We start from the raw sequence: 22,092 nt of genomic DNA on the forward strand, positions 1-22,092 counted from the left end.
CTGTTTGTAAATCCTCCTCCGCGTTGCTAGCTTTCTAGGCCAAGTGGAAAAATTGGAATATAAACTTTGGTTTCACGGTTTACTCAACATATATGACATTATTTTCTATATTCAACCGAGTGAATTCTTTAATTTGATTCTTGTTGTAGTTCTTAGTGTTCTTACCGACATTGAGGCAAGTCCTGCACGAAAGTGTTGCACAATGTCTAATAGTATTTCTGGATTATTTCACCTTAAGTCGAATTAACGGTTACATACAAGAAATTTTATCCAATTTTATTTTAACTAATGTTATTAACTTTATGATGGTACATTGTTAAATATCAAAAAAGAACAGTAAACCCAATATCTTAAGTTAAATTTAAAAAATAATATTTTGTTTTTAACTTTTACGCAAAATGTAAATAAATTTATTTCTGCGATTAATTTTGAAGTGTTGAAAACGTCCATATTATCGTATGCACTTATTAAACAATAAACTAAATTTGAATCTTTAATATTTTTATCTTTATATTTTCTTGAATTAAATTGTTTAAACTCCATTTTAGTTGAATTAACGAAATGCTAAGTAGAACTAGTGAACGATGTGTAGAAATGATTAAAAATAACTCAAACTGGATGTAATTTTACATTATAAATTTAACAATGTATACATAAAAGTATATAATGTACTTAAAACAAGGAGTTTCTTAGATAATGCTTTATAAGTAATTTTCGTTTATTTCTTGCATTACCTCGAATGAAAAATTTTCTTCTCGTACAAAAAAAAAGCGCTAAGCACTTATTTCAAATTAATGAAATGGTTTACAGACCATCTGCGAGAAAAACGTCATTTTCATTGCTTGAGTGACCACTCGGTGTACTTTCAACAAAGCGCTCATGAGGCGGATACTATGCGAAAAAGTACAATGTATACTGCTAACAAGTGAAAGGCACAACATGTCAGCTTGACATGACCTCTTTTTCCAACATATATGGAAAAAAAAAACAGTGCTTCATTTGTACTGTTCCTCTGTGATGTCTAAGCTAATCTAATTATACACGAAAAAATGCAATTTAATGCGGATATTGTCTCTTATTACTCAAATGCTTTATTTCCTCTTTTATATCAACATAAAGAAAGATGAAAACACAGAAATAATATAGTGATAGATATCTTGTAATATGAAAATATAAGCGTTTGATATCGTTAAGAGATAATCAAGTAAGATTCATTAGCTGCATTCATTTTCTTGGTAATTAAACAAACCAGGTAAAGCAATATATGTATTGCGCGTTCAACACTTACAAAGATTTTAATAAAACTTCGTTGTTTCATTTAGTTTTTAAAAAGACTACTCTATTCACACACACACACACACACACACACACACACACACACACTGCTTTGTTCGCTATTTCTTTTCATAATCCGACAGAACAATGAGAATATCATGTAATATTCTGTAGTGAGAAAAGGATGATGTAGAAGGGAACGGAAATCTATTTATACATTCTAAAGTCATCCGCAGTTAGTGACAGAAAGAAAGGAAGAAAGGAAGAAACTTGAGCTCTGCTCTCCTTGAAAAATAGAAAAAATGAAATCTAATTTTCTGTAGCCGACAACGTAACGGAACGTTATTGCATTCACGACTTTACTCCGATAATTCAATATGGAGATGTAGCGGCGCACTTACGCGAAGACGGGGGACATGCTCGTTTTATATTCGAGACCTTGCATAAACTGCAAGTGTGGAAGCCGGCAGACGAAGCTCACGAAGCGGGTTAGCTTTTGCGTTTTGAGGTGCCTTTACTGAAGCACGTCGCGCTTCGCCGAGCGTGAACAACTTGGCATCGGTGCCTATATAATCGCGGCAAGGTAACGTGAGACGACCCGAAGAAAATGTAATATCCGTCCGTTATCACGTTTTCCACCTCTAAAATGATACAGTCCCCCGCGAGGGATCGATAATCGCGATAGTGGTCTCTGAACGATGACGCTTGAATTTTTAATCGTCTTTCGCGTGGAGAGTACGACCGATCGTGGCGTCATCAGTTACCTCGCGATGTGCGTCGGTTTCAGCTATCACTGTCAAAGAAAATACATCCACGCGTTTCTCTCTTTGTCAGATTCACGAAATTTGAAACGATATTTTTACGAGGTGTGTGTTTCTTCCTTGGAAAACACCCTGAGCATCGTATACATCCTCGCGATAGTCGTCAAACGAGTAATCAAGTGAAAAATAATGACTTGTTTTGAGACACTTTTGTCTCGAAACAATTAATACTGAATTTCACGCTCTCTCCAAGAACTGAAAAAACAATTGTTCTGAATACCACAATGAAATAAGAAAAGATAAGAATTTTGTCTACGCAAGCTCTTTGAGATTCAATTTTTTGTCTTCGTTCAGGCAGATGGACCTGCGTTTGATGGTCCAAAAAAGTTATCGTCTGTAATAGATTTGATCAGATGACCAAGGAAAAATTTAGACAGCGATATTTTATAAATCCGCGGATTTCGATTATGAGTATCGTAAAGTGGGACGGTATCGGCGTGAGCTTAACGGCACAAAAATTTCGTTTTACGATAAATAGCTTTCTTAAAAGAGATAGGACAGCGTATTTTTCGGCTGCTGACGTTGCGATATATCACATTTGTACGTTGAATTATATACAATACTGAGCTGTATTTATGTGCTAAGAATTATATAGAAGATTGAAAAGATTTTAAACAGAAATCTCTGTATACGTTTAATATCATTTTTGAAAATCTGTAATAAATATTAATTTTTGTTGCGGAAAATTATCCGTATTTTACACGAATAATTTTTGAAGAAATTGAACATTAAATATTCATAATCATAAGTATTAATATACATAAAAGTTGATTAAATTGATTGCATTGCATCATTGAACATTAAAAAAAGCATTAACTCAGGTCTTCGAAATTATAATTTTTATCACTATTGAGATGATTAGCAAGTAAATTCCTTCAAACAGTATATCTTTTCATCGTTTTAAGTGAACTGATAAGTGCATCTTTCTCTTACAATAGATAGGACTCTTAGATTTCACAAGAATTGGTCTAAACCATAATTTATGAGTAGCATTAATGGAGTCAGGTAGTTGTTACTATAACTAACAACCTGTTTACCACGCAAATAGAGCAACAAAGGGATTTTGGGGAAATTCTCCTTAGACAAGATTCATTCGATCACCTCAAATCTGTAGCCTGATTCGAATACACTTGGAAGGATCAATCTATACTATTCTAGTTTCTATTTGCAATTGTATTCAAGCCCCAGGTCGATAGCGAGCGAGAACTCCGTTTCGATCGTTCTTAGAGTAAGCATTTAATCCGCTTCGGAAACCCTCCTCTTCGTGGATTTGTGTGTGCGTGCGATGATGACGCAGTGACCTCGGCATGTGTGATATATCCGCTCTTTGTCGCACCTCTGGTGTCGGCACGTTTCCCTTTTGGTGCGTCAGAGATGACGTCACGTAGCTAAGCAACCACACCCTTGCGGCTCACGAAGACCCGTTTTTCCATCCCTTACATCCCCAGCAACCGTTTCTCATTGTCCTTCGTACTTACGGGCCGAAGGACGAGCTCGGGGAACATATACCGTGTACACATACACGGAGATAGTTCGATAAGAAGTTACGTAGTCCCTGGGCTATCTCGAGTGAAAAAGCGGATAGAGTTGTTCAGGTTGCCGGATAATCGCTCGAAATATGTCACACAGTCGAAGAGCACCATGATAATATAATTACTGCGGCACGGCGTCCAGTTCGATCTCGTTACAGAGTTTCCGTTGTTTCGGAAAGTTTGAATATTGAGTTACCGATGATAACGATGTAGGTTTACGCTGTACAACAAACCGAGGATATACGTGTCCTTCGGGAAATGAATTTCATAAAGGATTTGATGGATGAAATTGATGACGGATAAGCTGAGATACTTTATCGATACTTTCTTCTCCTGAAGATTTCAAACGAAGAATGTATTATAACTTTCGAAGATATTCGCAACGTGAAAGCGGAGAACGATAAGAGCAAAACGTTGCGTTAGCGTCGATTGTTCCCGTGCCCGGTTTACCAATCGAACGAATTTACTTCTCTTCAGGCGTTACAAAAGCTAAAATCGTTAATCATTCCCGCATGAAAGTCAAATAACAATCGATTTGTCGCGACTGGCGTGGGATGCAAGTAAGGTGCATTACTGGAAGTGACATCGATAATGCGATCCTAGGCAACGTGTCACGGCATTGATATATGTCCTTGTCCGTTGCCGACCCTCGTAAGGGACTTTTCGCCGAGAATATCTCGTTCACAAAGCTTAATATAGAAACTGTAGCTTCCCCCTTCACGTTCCGTCTTGTTGTTCGTTGCTGTTTATCCGTGTCTGCACCTCGTGTGGATATATACGTGTGTATGCATAGATATATACGTATAAGAAGAGAGTCAAGCATGAATACTACATGGGCGACGCGCTAGTTTCTACATAATATCGTCGCCTATGCACAGATAGGTATATTTTGCAGAAAAATAGCAATTTCTCACCTTAAAGCTACGTACGAGCCTTCGCGACGTACGATAGTAACACAGCGATAACATTAAGACAAATATTATATTTTCTGGTACATTTCCGCGCAGGGAATATTTCCTTGCTTTATTTATCTCTGCAAGATGTGCAATTTGCATGCTTACTTTTCCATGAAACAATTCAAAATATGAAGAAGAAATTTAGAAGGGAAGGAGAGATGGCTTTCATTCGCGTGACTAGATAGAATACAAAGCGAAGGTAAGAAGAATCATTATGTAACTCTGAGCTACCCCCATTACCGAACATTGGTATATTTACAATCGCAAAGCTGCATTCATTCAATTAACAACAATGAGTTAATCGTCATCGTCAAAATGAAACCATTGCGGCAGCGCCTCTTAATTAGCGTTATGGAAAATGAAGAGCGGAGAGTTGCGAGTGAAACATTTTCTCTCTCAAGATCGTAGATAACATATTCGCACATTCTCTCATCGTAATTTTATTGTAATTTCAAAAATTCTATTGTGTGTGTATGTGTGTATGTATGTATGTATTCTCTTATTAAACGCCGGATATAAAATGGGTATGCTTTATGAATTGTACGAACATTAATGGATCGGTATCGATTTTAATTCTTTTTAATCCTTTTTCGGCATTTAAATGTTATGATAATATGTCTCACTGAGAGAGAGAGAGAGAGAGAGAGAGAGAGAGAGAGAGAGAAAGAGAGAGAGAAATACACAGTGTTTATTAACATTCTAGGATAAATCCTCTAAGAATGTATGGAATAACAAGAACTACAATACGCATACAACGCAAAAATAATTATATAAAGAAAATAAAGCAAAAGATAAATAATACAAAGAAAATAGAGACATAAAAAGAAAATACAAGAAAGAAAAATAATATAGAAAAAATAGAAATGTAAAGAAAAAAACCAAAAAGCAAGTAAATAATAATAAATTTATAATAATAAAAAAAAATTAAGAAAAGATAAATTATAATAGATAATTATAAAATATAATAAAGCGAGAAAGAGAGAGAGAGAGAGAGAGAGAGAGAGAGACAGCGAGAAAGAAAAAGAGAATGCAAGTGGCACAGAAAAAATTGAAAAAATTTTAGGATGTATAAGAGAAAGGAAGCTAGGTGGAAGAAAAATAAAAGAAAAATAGTATGTTTTACGTGCTCCGTAATGACACTATTCCTCGCGCAACGAAATTACGAGTAAGACAATCATATTGAGCACGGAAAGCTACATATTAGAATAACGATTTCTCGTAATGATCTATCTCGTCTATTTCGCATCGAATTTCAATTAAGAAGATGCTTTTGTCGAACGTATTTAGTTAATTCGTTTCAAGTGCATAACGAGATGCATTCGATTTAAATTCTCAGGCTTTGATACACATCGAGTAAACTATTTTTATTCGCGGATTTCTCTGCAAAAGCGGTGAAGCTGTATAATACTTGTGTGGTTGGAAATATTCAATAGGACGACAAATCTCTCTAATTTGGTATGCGAATAGAGCGATAAATAAGCTTTTATACTCGATTTTTAATAATCCTCGGCGTGATGACAAATAATATTATATTTTGGAATTTTATATATTCCGCACATATCGCACGAATATATTTAGCTACATGTTGTTTCCGAATATAATTTTTTATTTTTGTATTTCTAATTTAGTCGAAAATTCGATGAACAATTATCCTGCTATTTTATTTCAACTGTGTATTTTAAACATTTTAATATTATTGATATAAGAATTCATTAAAAAAATAATGAAAATTATATATGATTAAATTATAGATCAATGTACAAAAAATTTAAAACAAGATATTTTTTATTCTTAAAAGTATTGATAATTTATGAGAATATTTTAAGAAAAATATTATATATCGCATATTAAAATTCGGAAAATTGAAATTATGAATATTTTTGTATGAATATATTTGAGTAAATTCGTGATAAATCTGTACATATGTATTATAATGCATAATATCGAAATGATTTTATTTCATTTAATGTATGAATCACTCGTTTTATCCGATTCGACGCTTCCTACAATAGAGAAACATTTTTTATATCACTTTCTCTTTTTTTGTATGTATAAGATACTATAATTATTTTTCAAATAATTAAATGTAAATTATATTTATATCGCTCTAGAAAAAAATTTCGGAAAAAATATCCTGCGTAGACTATTAACTGGTATAAATCCTTAAATTTGTAAGATAATTGGTGAAATGAAATGAGAGATCAACATCTTACAAGTAGCATAATCTCAGTTTACAGATCTAATTAAATATTCTTCCAAGATTTTCATTTTAAATAGACGTAATCGACTCTCTCTCTCTCTCTCTCTCTCTCTCTCTCTCTCTCTCTCTCTCTCTCTCTCTCTCTCTCTTCTCTTCTTATCACCATTTAACTCGTTCGATTATTTTCTTTCGTTTCAAGAATTCTATTTGCGTCGATAACGTGAATAGACCGTCAAGTATACTTTTTGGATTTCTTTCTGACGTCACAGTCTTTGATCTCATTCGATTTGATCTTTGAATCGAGATTATCAGGTCCACAATATTTCTTTGACGACAACCATTTATAAAAATTATTATCGCTACATTTAATCAATTAAATTATAAATTAGAATTATATATTAATGTAATATATAATTCTAGAAGAATGTCTCATATTTCTTGAATATAAATGGCAGATAATAATTCCGATCTGCTTGTAGAATTGAATAAATTCTCTTTTGATGAATAAATCTTGCCGATCATTTAAATCTCCGTATCTTTGAGTTGCGTAATATTGATGATATACATTGGCATGTTTCGAAACTCTGCAGTTAATATAGAGCTTGAATGTGATCATTTAGACCATTGCCGCAAAACCTGAACTCTCTCTTGGCTATTCAGTTATGAGAGCTCAACAGTGTTTCCCACACTAACGAGCGAACGCAAGCAACTCTGTTCATCCATCGCAATTTTATTGATTTAATGCCGTGGTATTTGTCTTCGCTTTTGTACATATGGCATTTTGTTGACTATTATCGCTATTGGGCAAGAATATTTCTGTTAGCAATATATATATATATACGCATTTATTCAATTAAATTCGCAATTATCGAACCTCACCGTTATTGTTCGGTGACCGTGTTATTCGTATTATTTGCAATGATGCTTCGGAACAATTAATGAGTAAAACTTTTGAATAAAACGTAAAAGATATGACAAAACAATTGAATAAAACATGAAAGATACGATAAAATGTATAAATAAATCGTACAAGGTAAGAGTACGGTTTTACAAAAAATATTATATTATTTTTAAATATATAATTTATATATACAAATATATCTACAGATATATAATCCACAAATCAGACGAATTCTAATTAAATATTTACAAAACTTTTGTCAAAATATATAATGAGAAAGAAATTATCTAAATACAATTAATAATGTGGCGATTAATTAATCGTGGAAGAAAAAACTTGTGATTTTCAAACGATCAAATTTATTTACGCAGAGAAATCTGGTTCGAGCAAATCGCAAATTCGGCTAACTATAATCGAGGGAATCGAGTGTCGCAGCGCTCGTTTCGCGTGTCAGACTTGTGGTTGGATGTGACCTCTTATCGGGCCGTTGACGCACGCTTGTCCCTCGGTGGAATCTCCAATTATGAGTTCTCGACACCGGTTACGCTTCACGGTAAAAGACCACGTCCGCAGGGGAATTTCCGGACCTCCTGCTCTCGTAACCGATGTAACCTCTTAACATTCGATGTCGATTGTCGTATCCTATGGATTATCAAGCGTTTGCGTTCTCTTGCACAAAGGAACTCCGGTCTTGTAAATGTTGACGCAATATTGGTCGGTTCGATTTCAATCGCTTTGTGATTGAACTGGTATATTTGATGTTAATATCGCGGCAATGAAAATTATCTGTTAGATTCTTAAAGTGTAATTTACTTCACGGTTCATTCACGTCAACAACCACCCACAACAACACACACACGAGCACATAGATTAAGCTTAAAATTGAACTTTAGTTACTTTTTGTTTTACCACATTTTCCTCTTTTTTATAGAGTGAAGTATTTAATCCTAATCGATATTCACGTATCCAGCGGACCCGAACATTTTCTTCAACTGTGTTATAAAAAGTTATTTATAACAAATGTTTTTCATAATCTTACATAATTTTAAGTTACATAATCTTGTTTTTCGAATTTTGACCTTCAAAATGAAAAAAAAATCGTTCAGTCATATTAACTTTAAGCAAAGATACATTAATTTAAAGTATACTGAATCCGCGAATGCTAGTTAAGTGAGAATGGATATCGATTAGAGTTAAAAATACAAAATACACATATAAGTTATAGGAAGAAGATTGATGTATATTTAAAAGATTCAAAAGTGAGATTCAAATTATTATTACTGGAAGTTAATGAAGAGTTTTTTAAATTACATATTAAATTTGCCAATATTGCCTTACGTAATCGCGTACTGAAGTCGACGATATTTTCCTATCAGCTACCACTGTACACGATAAAACGAATAATGTTCGATCCTGTGCGAATAACATCGCTGGCTATGTGCGTAAATAAAGTTTACGGAATCTTTCTCGTAACAATAGCTTCACGTTAATGGATTTTAACTGTTACTATGTATGCAATAAGATCAGTAAGCATTGTGACACTCTTAGTAAGAATGCAATTTCTGTGCTTTCCAGCAACGAACAAGTTTTACTAGTGTCTCGCGGAATCTCTACGGCACGTACCGCTACAAAACGAACAGAAAGCTTTTGCGGCATTATTACGGTGTATACGTTGGAGTTATACAAGTCATTTTCTTCTTCGTTTTGAGAATCATAAAACTTTAGACAATTATCCAGCATAAAATCCAACCGCTTTGGTGTTTTTTACGATCCGCAATTTTTTACGATCCTGTAAGAAACCCAAGCTTTATTGCCTTTATTTTAAAATAATTACTCGAAGACTAATAACCTCGTGAAATTCTGGGCCAGTCGCTCATATGAGAATATCACGTGAGAATGGTGGATTATATCGCCGTCGATGGCGAGCCAGTAAATTTGTTCACCGTCTGAAAATGTCGCGCGGTTGGAATTTGTGGAAAGACGCCGGCAACATAGAAGAAAGTAATTTAGATCGCTTCAAAGGGACCCCAACTTGGAACGTGCCATGAAATTACTATCGTCGGATCATGAATCAGACTTCTTGTTGTAACTCACAATGATTTTATAAGAGTTTAGGAATTTAGGAATTCGAAAAGAAACGTTCAAATCGTTTTTACACAGGTGTGTCTAGTAGCTTGTTACAATAACTGTCCCATTATCAGAAGGAAATATTAACAAGAGAAATATTAACATATTTCTGATTCTGTTCCAACGAGTGTACAAAAATATAGGAATGGGATTATTGAGTAAAATTATCATGACTTTCTCTCTCTCTCAAAAAGCTTGCGCAGTAGCCATTTGAATATTTATGACGAGACTCGTAACTTTTCGCATGGGACTTGGTGCAAAATTTTTGCAAAAAGTTGCTCCATTAGTCACAAGAGAGATACACGTAAAAGAAGCCCTAATCGATATATCATCATGATGCAACGCGTGTTACGACAAACTGTGACGAACGGTAAACACGGTGCCGGCGAGTGTACTTCATACAAAAAAAAAGCATCGTCGCAACTTCAGCAATCTGTTTTAGTTTCGGAGTTAATATTCCTCAGGAGAGCTAAACGTGTTCCCGCATGTTTAGGTTTATAGACGTATGCTACGTCGATGTTGCACATTGTTCCAATACATCGCACGCTGACGCAAAAGTAAAACGACTGTCAGAAAACAGCGAGGGGTGTCGAAGTTGGAGGAATGACTTTAGTTCCATCGTGAAATCCGCGAGACGAAATTCGCGCGCGGTCACATTATGAGCTGCATGCGCTGAAAAACTTTAAAAATCCGCAAATTTGCGAACTCCGAATAACTGTCGTACCATGTTTTATTATTGAAAAAAAAACGCAAAGGAAAAATTCAGAATATATATATATACTGAGAAAGAGAGAGAAGAATTTAATACAATTCTCCTTTTTAATACATTTCTGATAAAATTTATCTTAAACTAATAGTCCATGTTATTTGCGGTAAGAAATCTCTTTTCGTGCAAGAAATAACTTCGCATGCGACTACCATTAGAAATTTGAGTCGATCATTAATGCGTCGTCGAATGCGAAACTCTCTTATGCGGTCCGTCCTTCTTGTATAACTCGAGCACGCAATAACTTCCACCTGTCCGTGAGAATCGTACGTGTTCTGAATGTTATTCTAGCGGGAATAGTTTACGATTTTATGGAATAAATGCTTTCTCGCTGTGAACCATATTATACCATCGCTTTATGTCGTTCCTGTATAGCTTTTACTCAAAATATAAACTGTACGCTTATATAATCTGACAGTACCTCAGTCGATATGAAATAGATAAAACGGGAAGAAGTTTTCTCTGAAACGATAGTTCCTTTTTTTAATACGACGATAAAAAAATTTTTCATCGGCGAACAGCTGTATCTAACATTTTGTAAAGTTACAAATTCGTTCTTGTCACGAATAAAAGTTACTAATTATTTACATAAATCGTTTTGAATGGATGTATCTCGCGGTTTTCCGTAAAATATCACATTTCCTGAAAACTTGTTTAAACAGCTTGCGTCCAAGTTAAGTAGATATTTGTCGCTCAAGTGCACTCTTGAGCACACCGATCGTTCAATTTCATTTTATAGAAAGGTTGAAGTGCACCTGAGATGAGAGACGGCAACGAAATCGTGTTCGCGTTCGGTAGAATCCTTCACATCTATCGATTTACACAGAAAACTTGCGGAAATTTCTATGGAATCAAACGTATACTTTACAAAAAATAACATTTACCGAATAGAGTATCACGACAGTGTCGGATGAAAAACTAAAATAACGTTGCATAAGATATTCTCATTTTTTTAATGTTAGAGATATATCTTCGCTTAATTTCACCCTTTCTATCTTTAAAACAATATATCTTTTTTATAGATGAAATATATTCTCTTAAATTTTTTTATGCGTATATTATCGGTTATGATTAAAATATGGATTAATCTTTATATGACTCACTCCGTCCGGATGATATTTTGGCACGCCGCTCGACGTTGTGTTGCTCCCACAAAATTCGGCCAGAACATCCTGGAGCTTCCGCGTGGAATCTGAGAAACAATTAACGATTTGACAATTTATTTTGCACTCATAGTTAAATTCTATTATATATGATATTGGAAGAATAATTGTCAAGTATCAAAGAGAATCTAAATAATATAACACATGTTTTATAATAGTCGAAAATTTAATAAAATGTTTCATAACAATACGTATAAAACGTAAAAGCAAATTAAAAAAATAATTTTATTGGGTCAAAAAAATTTGATTGGCGATATGTATGACGCGAATACTAATACAATTTTTTAAATATTCAAATACTTCCAATCTTAGCTTGATAAATTGATCATTCCAACGAATGTATAAAAAAAAAAAACATTAAAGTTGTAAATACATCAATATTTCGTGAGAGATTTTTTCTGGTTGTACGATTCGATATGTCAGCAAATGTGTCACGAACAAGTTAGTTCTGATTCTGAGATAGAGAGAGACAGTGAAGAGAGAGGGCGATTGATCAACCATCTTGAAGTCAACTGTTTACAGAAGAAACAACGGTGATAAATTGACTAATAATAGGAGGCCATTGGCCTAATCTACCCGCACTGACGTCATAATGCACTTAACGGACCGGGATATTTTTGGGCGACTACTATTTTCGATTGACGGTCACGATGGATCGTATTCGAACGGGCAGATGATTAATGCATCCAGCTAAAATTCATGTTTCCACCTCGATGACTATCCGTCTCGCATAACTGTCGATGATTATTGAACAATTATTTTATAACAGTAGAATATCCACACAAATGGATCGTAAACAATAACTTTATGACAAAGCAATTTTTTTTCGAAAGCTGTACTCATTACGATAAATATATATTTTAAATTTATTCTATTTTAAAAAGTTGTAGACGTTCGAACATTAATTTTCGAATTTATAGTTGATTTTTTGTTAAACAATCTTTGATTTGTACAGTCGATTTATAATTTAATTTATAATTATTTTTACATTATCGTTTAACTTAAGAGAGAATGAAAGAAAGTGTTTATTGGTTAATATCAGTTAAAATACGTACGGGAAGAACTATTTTGCTGAAAGTAGGTAAAAATTTAATTAGATACAGATCTGGAAATAAATTTTGTTGGATTATTAAAATAATTTGTGTAGGAAAGTCAAGCATAATAAGCAATGCTGTAAAAAGTTTTGACATTTTAGTAACCAGCTTGAATGTTCTACATAATTATTTTTATAGCCATCAAATTTATTTTCAGATCTATATATAACTAATTTAAATTTTTAGATAGCTATTTTAGCAAAACCGTTCTTTCCGTGCGATAAATATGACGTACACTTGTTCGATTATTTTTAAATATTAATGATATTAATGATATTAATTTCTTGATCTCGCTCATCTCGCAATCGCATTCTATTTCTGCGAATTCTAACGCGAAAATCCTTTGTTTCGCACAATGTTGTACTATTTCGAATAAAAGATTATGTACCAGGATGGAAGCCATATTACGGTAATGCCAGTAAATTTGTTGACGAACGGCGGCAATTTATTCAGCTTACACGACAAAGTGCGGCGTTTGTTCGATGAATTAGTGCTTTCCTGCGCGAACGTTGCGTATGTTGCTTCTTCTCGAAAGACATAGACGTTGCTACAGCCTCGCATCTTCCTGTCAGCCGGATGTAAAATACTAGATAGTGGAAACACCTGTACGTCATCAAGTCCGCGATCGAGTTGTTTATGCGCGGAAAATTCGAAGCGCGTTTACTGCCGGTCGCTAAATCGCACAGAAATGTACGGCAAAATTAATACGAATTTCAACGTTCGGATCTACATATTATATTAGCGAGATTATAATATAACAAGCGGCTTTATACACGTGTTCATTTTAATTATTCATTCCAATCGGGAATTTCTTGATATCTTGCGATTGTTTTTACCCAAAGCGATATCCGCGAAAATGTCTACGAGGATTTCAAGAAAATATAGCAAGCTACTTAACGCACAAATATTTTTAATTAAAGTTTTAAATACATATTATTTTATAAATTTCAAGCATGCGCGAATTGCACGATGCTTTGTAACAGAAGAAAGCAAACGAAGACGTATAAATTGCTGATTATTCGATATTTCTCTTTTCAACGTGATAGTATTTACGTTTTATATCCATCTTGATGTATTTTTAATAGCTTTCAATCAACAAACTTCCAGTTGTTGACTTTCATTCTGCGTAATTGAGCGGAGCTAATTACCACTTCGTTTCAGTTATATTTAATTGAGTTAAGTGCTATCTGTAATTAAAGATAGTGCCCCGTTGGTAGCCACATAATTTAAAAATATTCACTATGGCACATGAAAGTCTCAGGTAATTTATGACAAAGACAGAAAATTTACATTTATGCATTAAAAAAGATTATATTGTTCTATTCTATCAGAAACATGCTGTTACAAAATATCTTAACAAAATGTTAGTAGAATGTTTTTTATTACAACGTACTATCTTACGTATTAATTTACGTTTTGACGGTAACAAATAATGTTATATTATCTTTCATTGTTCAAATAAGTTACTTTCTTGTGACTATAATCTAATTCGTGCGGCGATAGTCACCCGATAGCGCGCGTAACTTCAGTTACTTCCATCGCAACGAAACTTTTAAAGAACGCAACAGGCAACACGAGAAGCTCATTTGTATTCAATGAGTAAATTCGGGATAAAATTATCGCACATTCGATTCGATTCGGAGCAAATAAAATTACGTCATTTGATTCATTCGGAAGACACCGAATGGTCGCCTAATCAAGTATACACTCAAAATTAAAAACTGTTCGAATTTGAAAATGTTGAAAAAAATGTAAAATTAATGCATTGACTTTGACGCAAATAGAAATAAAATTGCGATAAATATGCTACTGTCATTATGAAGAATAATTCGTATATAATATAGCGGTTACAAATTTGCAAATATCGTAAAGCGTTAAAAAAAATGTTTGAAACTTTATTTGGCTTCTTTATATCGAATAATCTTCTTTATTCAGAACTTTGAAATCAGCTTGCATATTGATAAATAGTTAAGAGACTAATCTTCATTAAGTGTCCGCAAATTAATAACAGCGTCTGTTAAGACAGAAAATTAAGCCAGATGTATATAAAGTTGTTCGTGTTAAATTTTGCCGATACGCTAGATAAGTCAAAGTTGGTTAAAACTTCATCAGTAACGCAGACTTTAGGATTTACGACTTGTAAAAAAAAATTCAAAAGGAAAAAGAAAGAAACCCTAGTTCTCCGTTGTGATTTATCTGCATTATTTTACACGTTTCAGCACTTCCTATTCCGTTTCCTTCTTTTGCTACTTACAAGCTGCCAAGTCCTGAAGTTGTTGGAATTCAGCTGGCGAGAGCTTATCCCAATGGAAGGTCATCCTTACTTCTGATCTATATATCCCTCAGGACGAGTGGCCAGATGCTGGATACTGAAATTCGTCACCTACAAATCAAAAGATATCGCTATTTGTAAAAACACGATCGATATCTCTCTATATGGCTTTGTTATTCAAGATTTTCATGAGATAACTAAGTATCTCTATATTTTATTGAATTAGATTTGAAATTTAATTCAATAAAACTGATTGCACTATGAAGAAAATAATACACTCATGTTCGATAAGCTTCAGTAAGTTGATTAACATTTCAAACTATTTAGCGACTAGCTATGTAATCAATATCGAGTCAATTTCTTTATATTTTTTTTAACATATCTTTAGAGAAATATTAATGATTCTTTTGTGTAACAAAAGTTTTGTGCTGATTGAATTAATCTTTTAAATATTAAATATATTTATAAATTGATGCTGATATGAAATATTTATTATTCGCCTTCTGTTCGTACAATTCGGGCGGAAAATGCAACGTGTCATTTAAATAAATCAAATGTAATGATAAATTAAATAATATCAAAATAATAATAACACGATTAATTAAATAAAATTTATTTAACAAAAAGAAATTAAATTCAAAGCGTTGTGCGGCTTTAATTAAGTCCATTATCTGTTAGATCAATCTAGAAGTGATTTTGATATTGATTTACTATTTGTTAGTGGTTTGTATTAATATAGTCTGTTGCATATAATATAGTCTCACACATAAATATATATATTCGTTGCGCATCAGTCGCTCAGGCTAAAATTACAGATTTATGGTCACTGTGGCCGCTTTTCTCTCGCTGTAAACGTGCCTGTGTGCAAGAGAGGTATCCGAACGATCGAACATCGAACATGTTCCTCCCGCAAACATGTGGCAACGGCTGGACACATGTTCTGTCAGCGAAACCTGTGACGTTCGATGAAACTCGTTCGTTTGGCATTTTGAACGTTCACGATCCCTTTTCACTGTACTGTCTTTAGCTGGGCCGCGTAAAACTTTATCCATGGTGAAAAAACCGTGACACGATATTCACAGGTCCAATGTATCGAATTTTTTTTCCAGAATTCCCTACAGTCAGCTACATTAGGCTTTGTTCACGAAAAATTAAATTTTTGTTGAAACGCGATCTTTATTAACTAATAAATCGCTATATTTTAAACTACGCTGTCCGTCTTTTTTTTTTTTTTAATAAATAATCTACGTGAAATATAAATAAAAGGTTATTTAATAGATCTGAAAAATCATTCACAATACATATATTGCGTTCCCTTCTCTCTAAAATTTTATCAATTTTTCTCTCCGTTCTGAAACGAAATATATAGTGAAACAAATATGAACCTATAATTGCATTTATGCATTATTGATTTTTTTTTATGCACATTAATTATTGTTTTCAAATGATTTTTAATTTAGTGATTATTATTTTTCAGTCCATTTTCTTTTTCTCTCTTCAACCATAACTTTTATTATTAATAATCGACTAATAATGGTAATTTAATTAATACTCTTTTTCGATAATTTAATTATGTCAAATAACAAGTTTTAACCGTTACATGCAAATGATATATAATTTTCTTTTGCATGAAAATTTTCGATCGTTACTGAAAATTAATCGATAACTCAATTAAGCGACGCTAACGGGTTTGCGAAACAAAGCGCGCAATATGCGATAATAAACTCATTCATGAATATTGATTTGAGAATATTCGACGTACCTTTATCTTTCGGGACATATTAAATATTTCATGATAACACCGTTCGCTTGTTTTTGCGTGTATATGCAAAGTAATCGTCAATACAATTCAGTCGCTTTAGTTTAGTTAATCGATGATTAATTCGCAGAAGTGCCAATAGCAGTTCAATGAATCAGAACTTCTTCTTTCTTCCTCTTCTGAGCTAAACTGTGTTCAGTTCTCACGTTAGCAATTGTGGTAATTGAATTAACCATATCGATTAGCGTTAATCAGAGTTGAAGAGGCCCTTATTGTCATTCACGTAGCGAGATCAGACGAAAGGGCGGGTAGTGTCGTGAGCCGTTGTGTTGTATCGTCGTATTACTCTACGAAACACAGTCGCGACAAGTGCTAAGAGACGCAATTATTCAATTAGTGATACCGACTACGTAAATAATGAACTTTCGACGGATGATGAGTAAACAGGTTCGTGGGGTTAATTTTTTACAAATTTACAAAAATTAATAAGTAACTCGTACTTTAATATTTTTTTAAAAGTATTTGTAAAGTTGTACATTAAAAAAAATTGTATATAAATATTATAACTAATTACTTGGTCTATTATAATTAAGAGAAATCCTGTTTTCGTTCAAAGTGTGCGGATCTCAGACTTAAATATTTCCATGTTTATTCATACATATTCAATTCTACAAACTGCATGTCGAAATTTTTTTCAGTCTTGAAACGCAATCATAAACAAAACTTTTTTGTTTATGATTGCGTTTTAGAATTGAAAAGATTTCAGCGCGCAGTTTACGGAATTGGACATGTATATAAATTCGCACATTCAAGCATTATAAGGTCCTCTTTGATCAAAAATAGAATTTCTCTAAACAAGATCTATTCTCATCGGTCCAATTTCGAATTATAATTGTAATTACTTAGTGTTCCTAGTATTATATTTCAAAGAAAAGAATGCACAGGACCACGAATAATCCTACCATGTATACTAATTAAGAAAGATATCTTACACAATTTGTTCATTGGAAGTGAGAAATTGATGCGACAGAGATGAGAATTAAATTACTATTTCAGATTTTCGTTCCAATATCTATGAAATATAATTCTTAATTCGACAGTGTTCATCAATATCAAGATGAAACTGCCAACATTTTATATCTTTTCGGTTTTAAAAAGAGCGTTGATCAACGTCGAGATCACCTTTCAATTAATGTTCCGCTGGAAATCGATAGCCATTCCACCAGAAATCGATTAGTACTGTCATATATATGACATATCGTATATCTAACTTATTATTGTTAATGTGTGATTGACTATTTAGTTTACTGACACAAGTATTTTTTATATTTGTGTAAAATAAAAGTAAATTAATGTGTAGAAAAATATGGAGAAGTTATTAATATTTAGATGCGTTACTTTATTTTCTCTTTTCCCTCTTCCCAAATATGTTTTTAATAAAATTTGAGAGGTTCGTACTTAACTCCTTCAGGATTTAATGTTACATAATAAACTGGCGCAAGAAAGCAATATATTCAGAAACTTTTTCAATAATCTATATATTTCATCGATGAATAAAAGAATAATAGTAAATATTTCACAGTCACGTAATATATTCCAACAATTTAATAAAAAGAGACAAATTATTATTAATCATATTTATAATTATGCCATTTATTGATAACTGAGCTTTGATATAAAGCGAACTAATGTGAAACGCTAAAATAATATCTGGAGCTAAAAGGCAAAATTAAAAAAAATTAATATTTGAGTTGAAAAAAATAAATAACAGATAACACATCGGTCCGCGTGTAATTAGTTACGGGACTGAGTGTACAAATTCTGTGGAATTAATTAATCAATTTGGATCGTTATAACTCGAGAGACTATCGTGATCTACTCACATCAAAATTTTCAACTCCAATTAATATCCAAAATACGCTATTAAAGCGTTGTATAGTGGTTGTGGAACATTTTATGTAATAAGAATATGGTATCCGTGTTACCGCGATTTTATTTACATAACATAATTATATTATTGAAAGTATTTTACGCATTATGATATGGAAAAATATGAAGATTCTTTTTACGCAATAATTATGTACGCATTAATTTAACATTTTGTTCTTTTTTAACATTTTGTGAATTATTAAATAAAAAAAATAGCGTCTTGTATTTAATTAATATCATCTGAAATGATCTTATTTCAGGTGATATTAATTAAATTGTCAGGAAAAAAGGAAAACGTTTCCCTCTAAAAAATATGGTTGATTTAACATCATATTTATATAATTTTTACTGTGTTGTGATATTGATATAAACATTAATATATGCATGGATTTAAATTCACATGATATTAATGTTAATATAAACACCATAAGTTTTAAATATACACATATTGATATTGACATTATATCAGCACGATGAAAATTATACAGATACATATAGTATTGAATCTATATCCACATTTTTTAGAGTGTTTCGTCACTTTTCGTAAAGAATCAGTCATTTCTGCATGAAAAAAAGAGTTTTCCGAAGTATCTAAAAATTTAACTGGATACAGATCTGAAAATAATTTTGTTTGGAAATCAACACGATTAGATGTAAAATGTTTAAGCGGTGATGATAACATTACAAAAAGTTTTAATATTCTACTAATCAATTTAAGCGTCCTATATAATTATTTCGATGGTTCAAACAAAATTTTCAGATCTCTATCTAGTTGAATTTTTCGATATTTCAGCAAAATCGTTCTTTCTGTGTGCTATCTGTAAATCAAGTATTCGTTAAATGTTACACCCGCTGCGCCGCGATTTTTAATATAAGCTGGATGTGAACTGGAATTAATGGAACCGCCAATGCGGTAACAGTTCAAAAGCAAGAGTTCAAATAACGGGGGCATCGGGCCGATAATGCTATGAATAAAAAGAAAATTTAGTATAATATCAACGGATTATCATCGCCATTTCGCATGAGACCCTTAATTCGCGGTGTGCATACGAGCTATTGGTACAACGAGCACAATCGACAAACACGATGCGATGCATGATCGCATTAATCCCGACGTATCCGCTTCTCCATGTAATACTTTACTACCGATGTGTGATTCGATCATTTCCTCCCTCCTCCCCTGTGGGTACAGATTCGCCGATGATTTCGTCCGAATTATATAATCCGGGTTTAACGCGCAGCGAGATCGGGATTCGGCGCTACGTGCACGCGCGGTTTGTTCGCGTGCGTGCCACGAGCGTGAAATGCAATTTTATTGCTCCGTTGGCTTCTTCCGTGATTTACCGTGTACAGTCGGCTGTGTCCCCGAACACTCGCATTCGAATAAAACGCCAATCGATGCGGTGAACGCGTGGCGTTGTAATTAGTTTCACACGCGAATCCAAATGAAGGACAGCTCGAGATGCGGCCGTTTAATCCACCCCTGGAGAAAAATAAATCCCTGAGCAGGGGAACGGTCGCGATTGCGAGACTTTTTCGCGCGACAGCCGTCACTGCTTTTTGTTGAAATGAGAAAAAAGTGGATTTGCTTTAAAAATGTAGACGAGTTTATTTTAGAAAGAGACTCAAGTTACAAATGATTTTCAAAAAATGTGTATATGTGGTAACACGATATTAATTATGAAGAAAATTGGAAATTTGGTAATGCATATGCTTATAAGAAAAATTAAATATCTTTTTTACGTGAATATCTTGTTTGTAAGACTTGCAGAATGTGCAAAAGGATGATAGAGAAAGTTTACTTCTAAAAGCTTTTTCAATCACTTGCAGCGATTGTAAAGTCTACAAATATTTTTTTGTACAAACGGAAAAAATTTACGCTTGTAGTTTTTCATATGTTTTTCTTTCAGTTGACAAATTGTTCCCATCAGTTGCAGTAACGCATTGCGGTTGGTAAATTAAAATTCGCAGATTTTTTTTTGTATTGATTTTCACTTTCATTTTGTCGCACCAAATATGTCGCTACATAATTACGTCTCCATATATTGCGACAGATTTTCAAAAAATTCATGTTCTATAAACGATAATTAAAAACTTATTTGTCCGAACTTTGTCCCGATTGTAAAATACGTATTGTAGAAGTTACAACACAAATTGTATTAAAGAACTGTCTTGCTGATCCAACGGATTATTCATCATCTAAATGGAATGAATATTTCGCGGTACTCCGCGGATGTCGTAATTACTAAAAGTATTCGCGCATTGTCGTTTCGCGATTTAATCTCTCCTATTTTTACAACCTGAAAGAAATTGCGTTTCTTCTTGCGCGGTGAAGGAAACTCGTTCAGAATAGAATAACGCGTTTCACGTTACAGCGCTTACAACGACCGATGAAATCGCTGACGGAACGTAGTTAAGTAAATTTATTATCTTGTCCCAACATCCAAATGAAATATACGCCGTCGTCAATTATCCATGATAGGAGCATCCACGAAGACAATTACTGATCTATGATATATCAGTTGCTGGAATACGATGTCCGTATAAGGCGCCACGTAATATTGCCCATTGATACTTAATTCTTAAGCTTAGTAGTATACATTGTATAAATTGTATTCTCGTTAATGTTACATTAATGAATTCTCCATATTATGACTGAATCTTACCTCCTGAGATTGTAATTAAATTATAAAACATACAGATATATTTCTTTTAATATTATTACATTTAGTTAATTTTAGTGCATTATAGAAAAATTATGATAATGAGAATAATAATTTTTAATCTTTATAACATATTTACCTATACATATTTAAAATCTTTACATTTGTTCGCGTGTGTGTCCTTATTATTTTTTTTTAATAACAGCAAGGACGGCTTCAATTTATAACGCGAATAAGCAATGTTATTTGCAGAATACTTTCGCGAATAAGCGATTTCTGCAATTGACAAAGAAAAAAAACCGTTATGAGACTGCTCGAGACAGAAATATAAAGTAATATATCATGTAAATTATGATATGACGTAAAAATACGCTGAGCTTTTTCTCGAAGAGACTTATTTCTGATGACGAGATAAATGTTATGTACTCGTTGAAATATAGGTACATGTAATTCGTTTAATTGTGTTCTATTTATTTAAATAAACGTAAATAATTTAAACAAGTTTATAGTATGATTTTATCAAACAATAGACGATAACCAGTCGTTAATAATATACGTACTTAACACATAAGGCTGTCTTTTTAACAAGATATGACATAATTAACATGATATTTGTCACGATAAGATTAATAGT

General features: G+C 33.0%; 1 protein-coding gene across 1 annotated transcript in view; it reads right to left on the reverse strand.

Moving 5' to 3' along the window:
• Dgk (diacyl glycerol kinase 1) overlaps nucleotides 1–22,092 on the reverse strand; it is a 100,401-nt gene that overhangs the window by 36,985 nt on the left and 41,324 nt on the right. The window contains exons 2-3 of the mRNA XM_011060484.2: nucleotides 15,090–15,218; nucleotides 11,682–11,770 (exon numbers count right to left, since the gene is read on the reverse strand). Of these exons, the coding sequence (XP_011058786.1) occupies nucleotides 11,682–11,770; nucleotides 15,090–15,153 (153 nt within the window). The 5' untranslated portion in view covers nucleotides 15,154–15,218. The remainder of the gene's footprint in view (nucleotides 1–11,681; nucleotides 11,771–15,089; nucleotides 15,219–22,092) is intronic.

Source organism: Acromyrmex echinatior, chromosome 2 (genome assembly GCF_024713525.1).
Source record: "Acromyrmex echinatior isolate Ae372 chromosome 2, ASM2471352v2, whole genome shotgun sequence".
NCBI lineage: Eukaryota > Metazoa > Arthropoda > Insecta > Hymenoptera > Formicidae > Acromyrmex > Acromyrmex echinatior.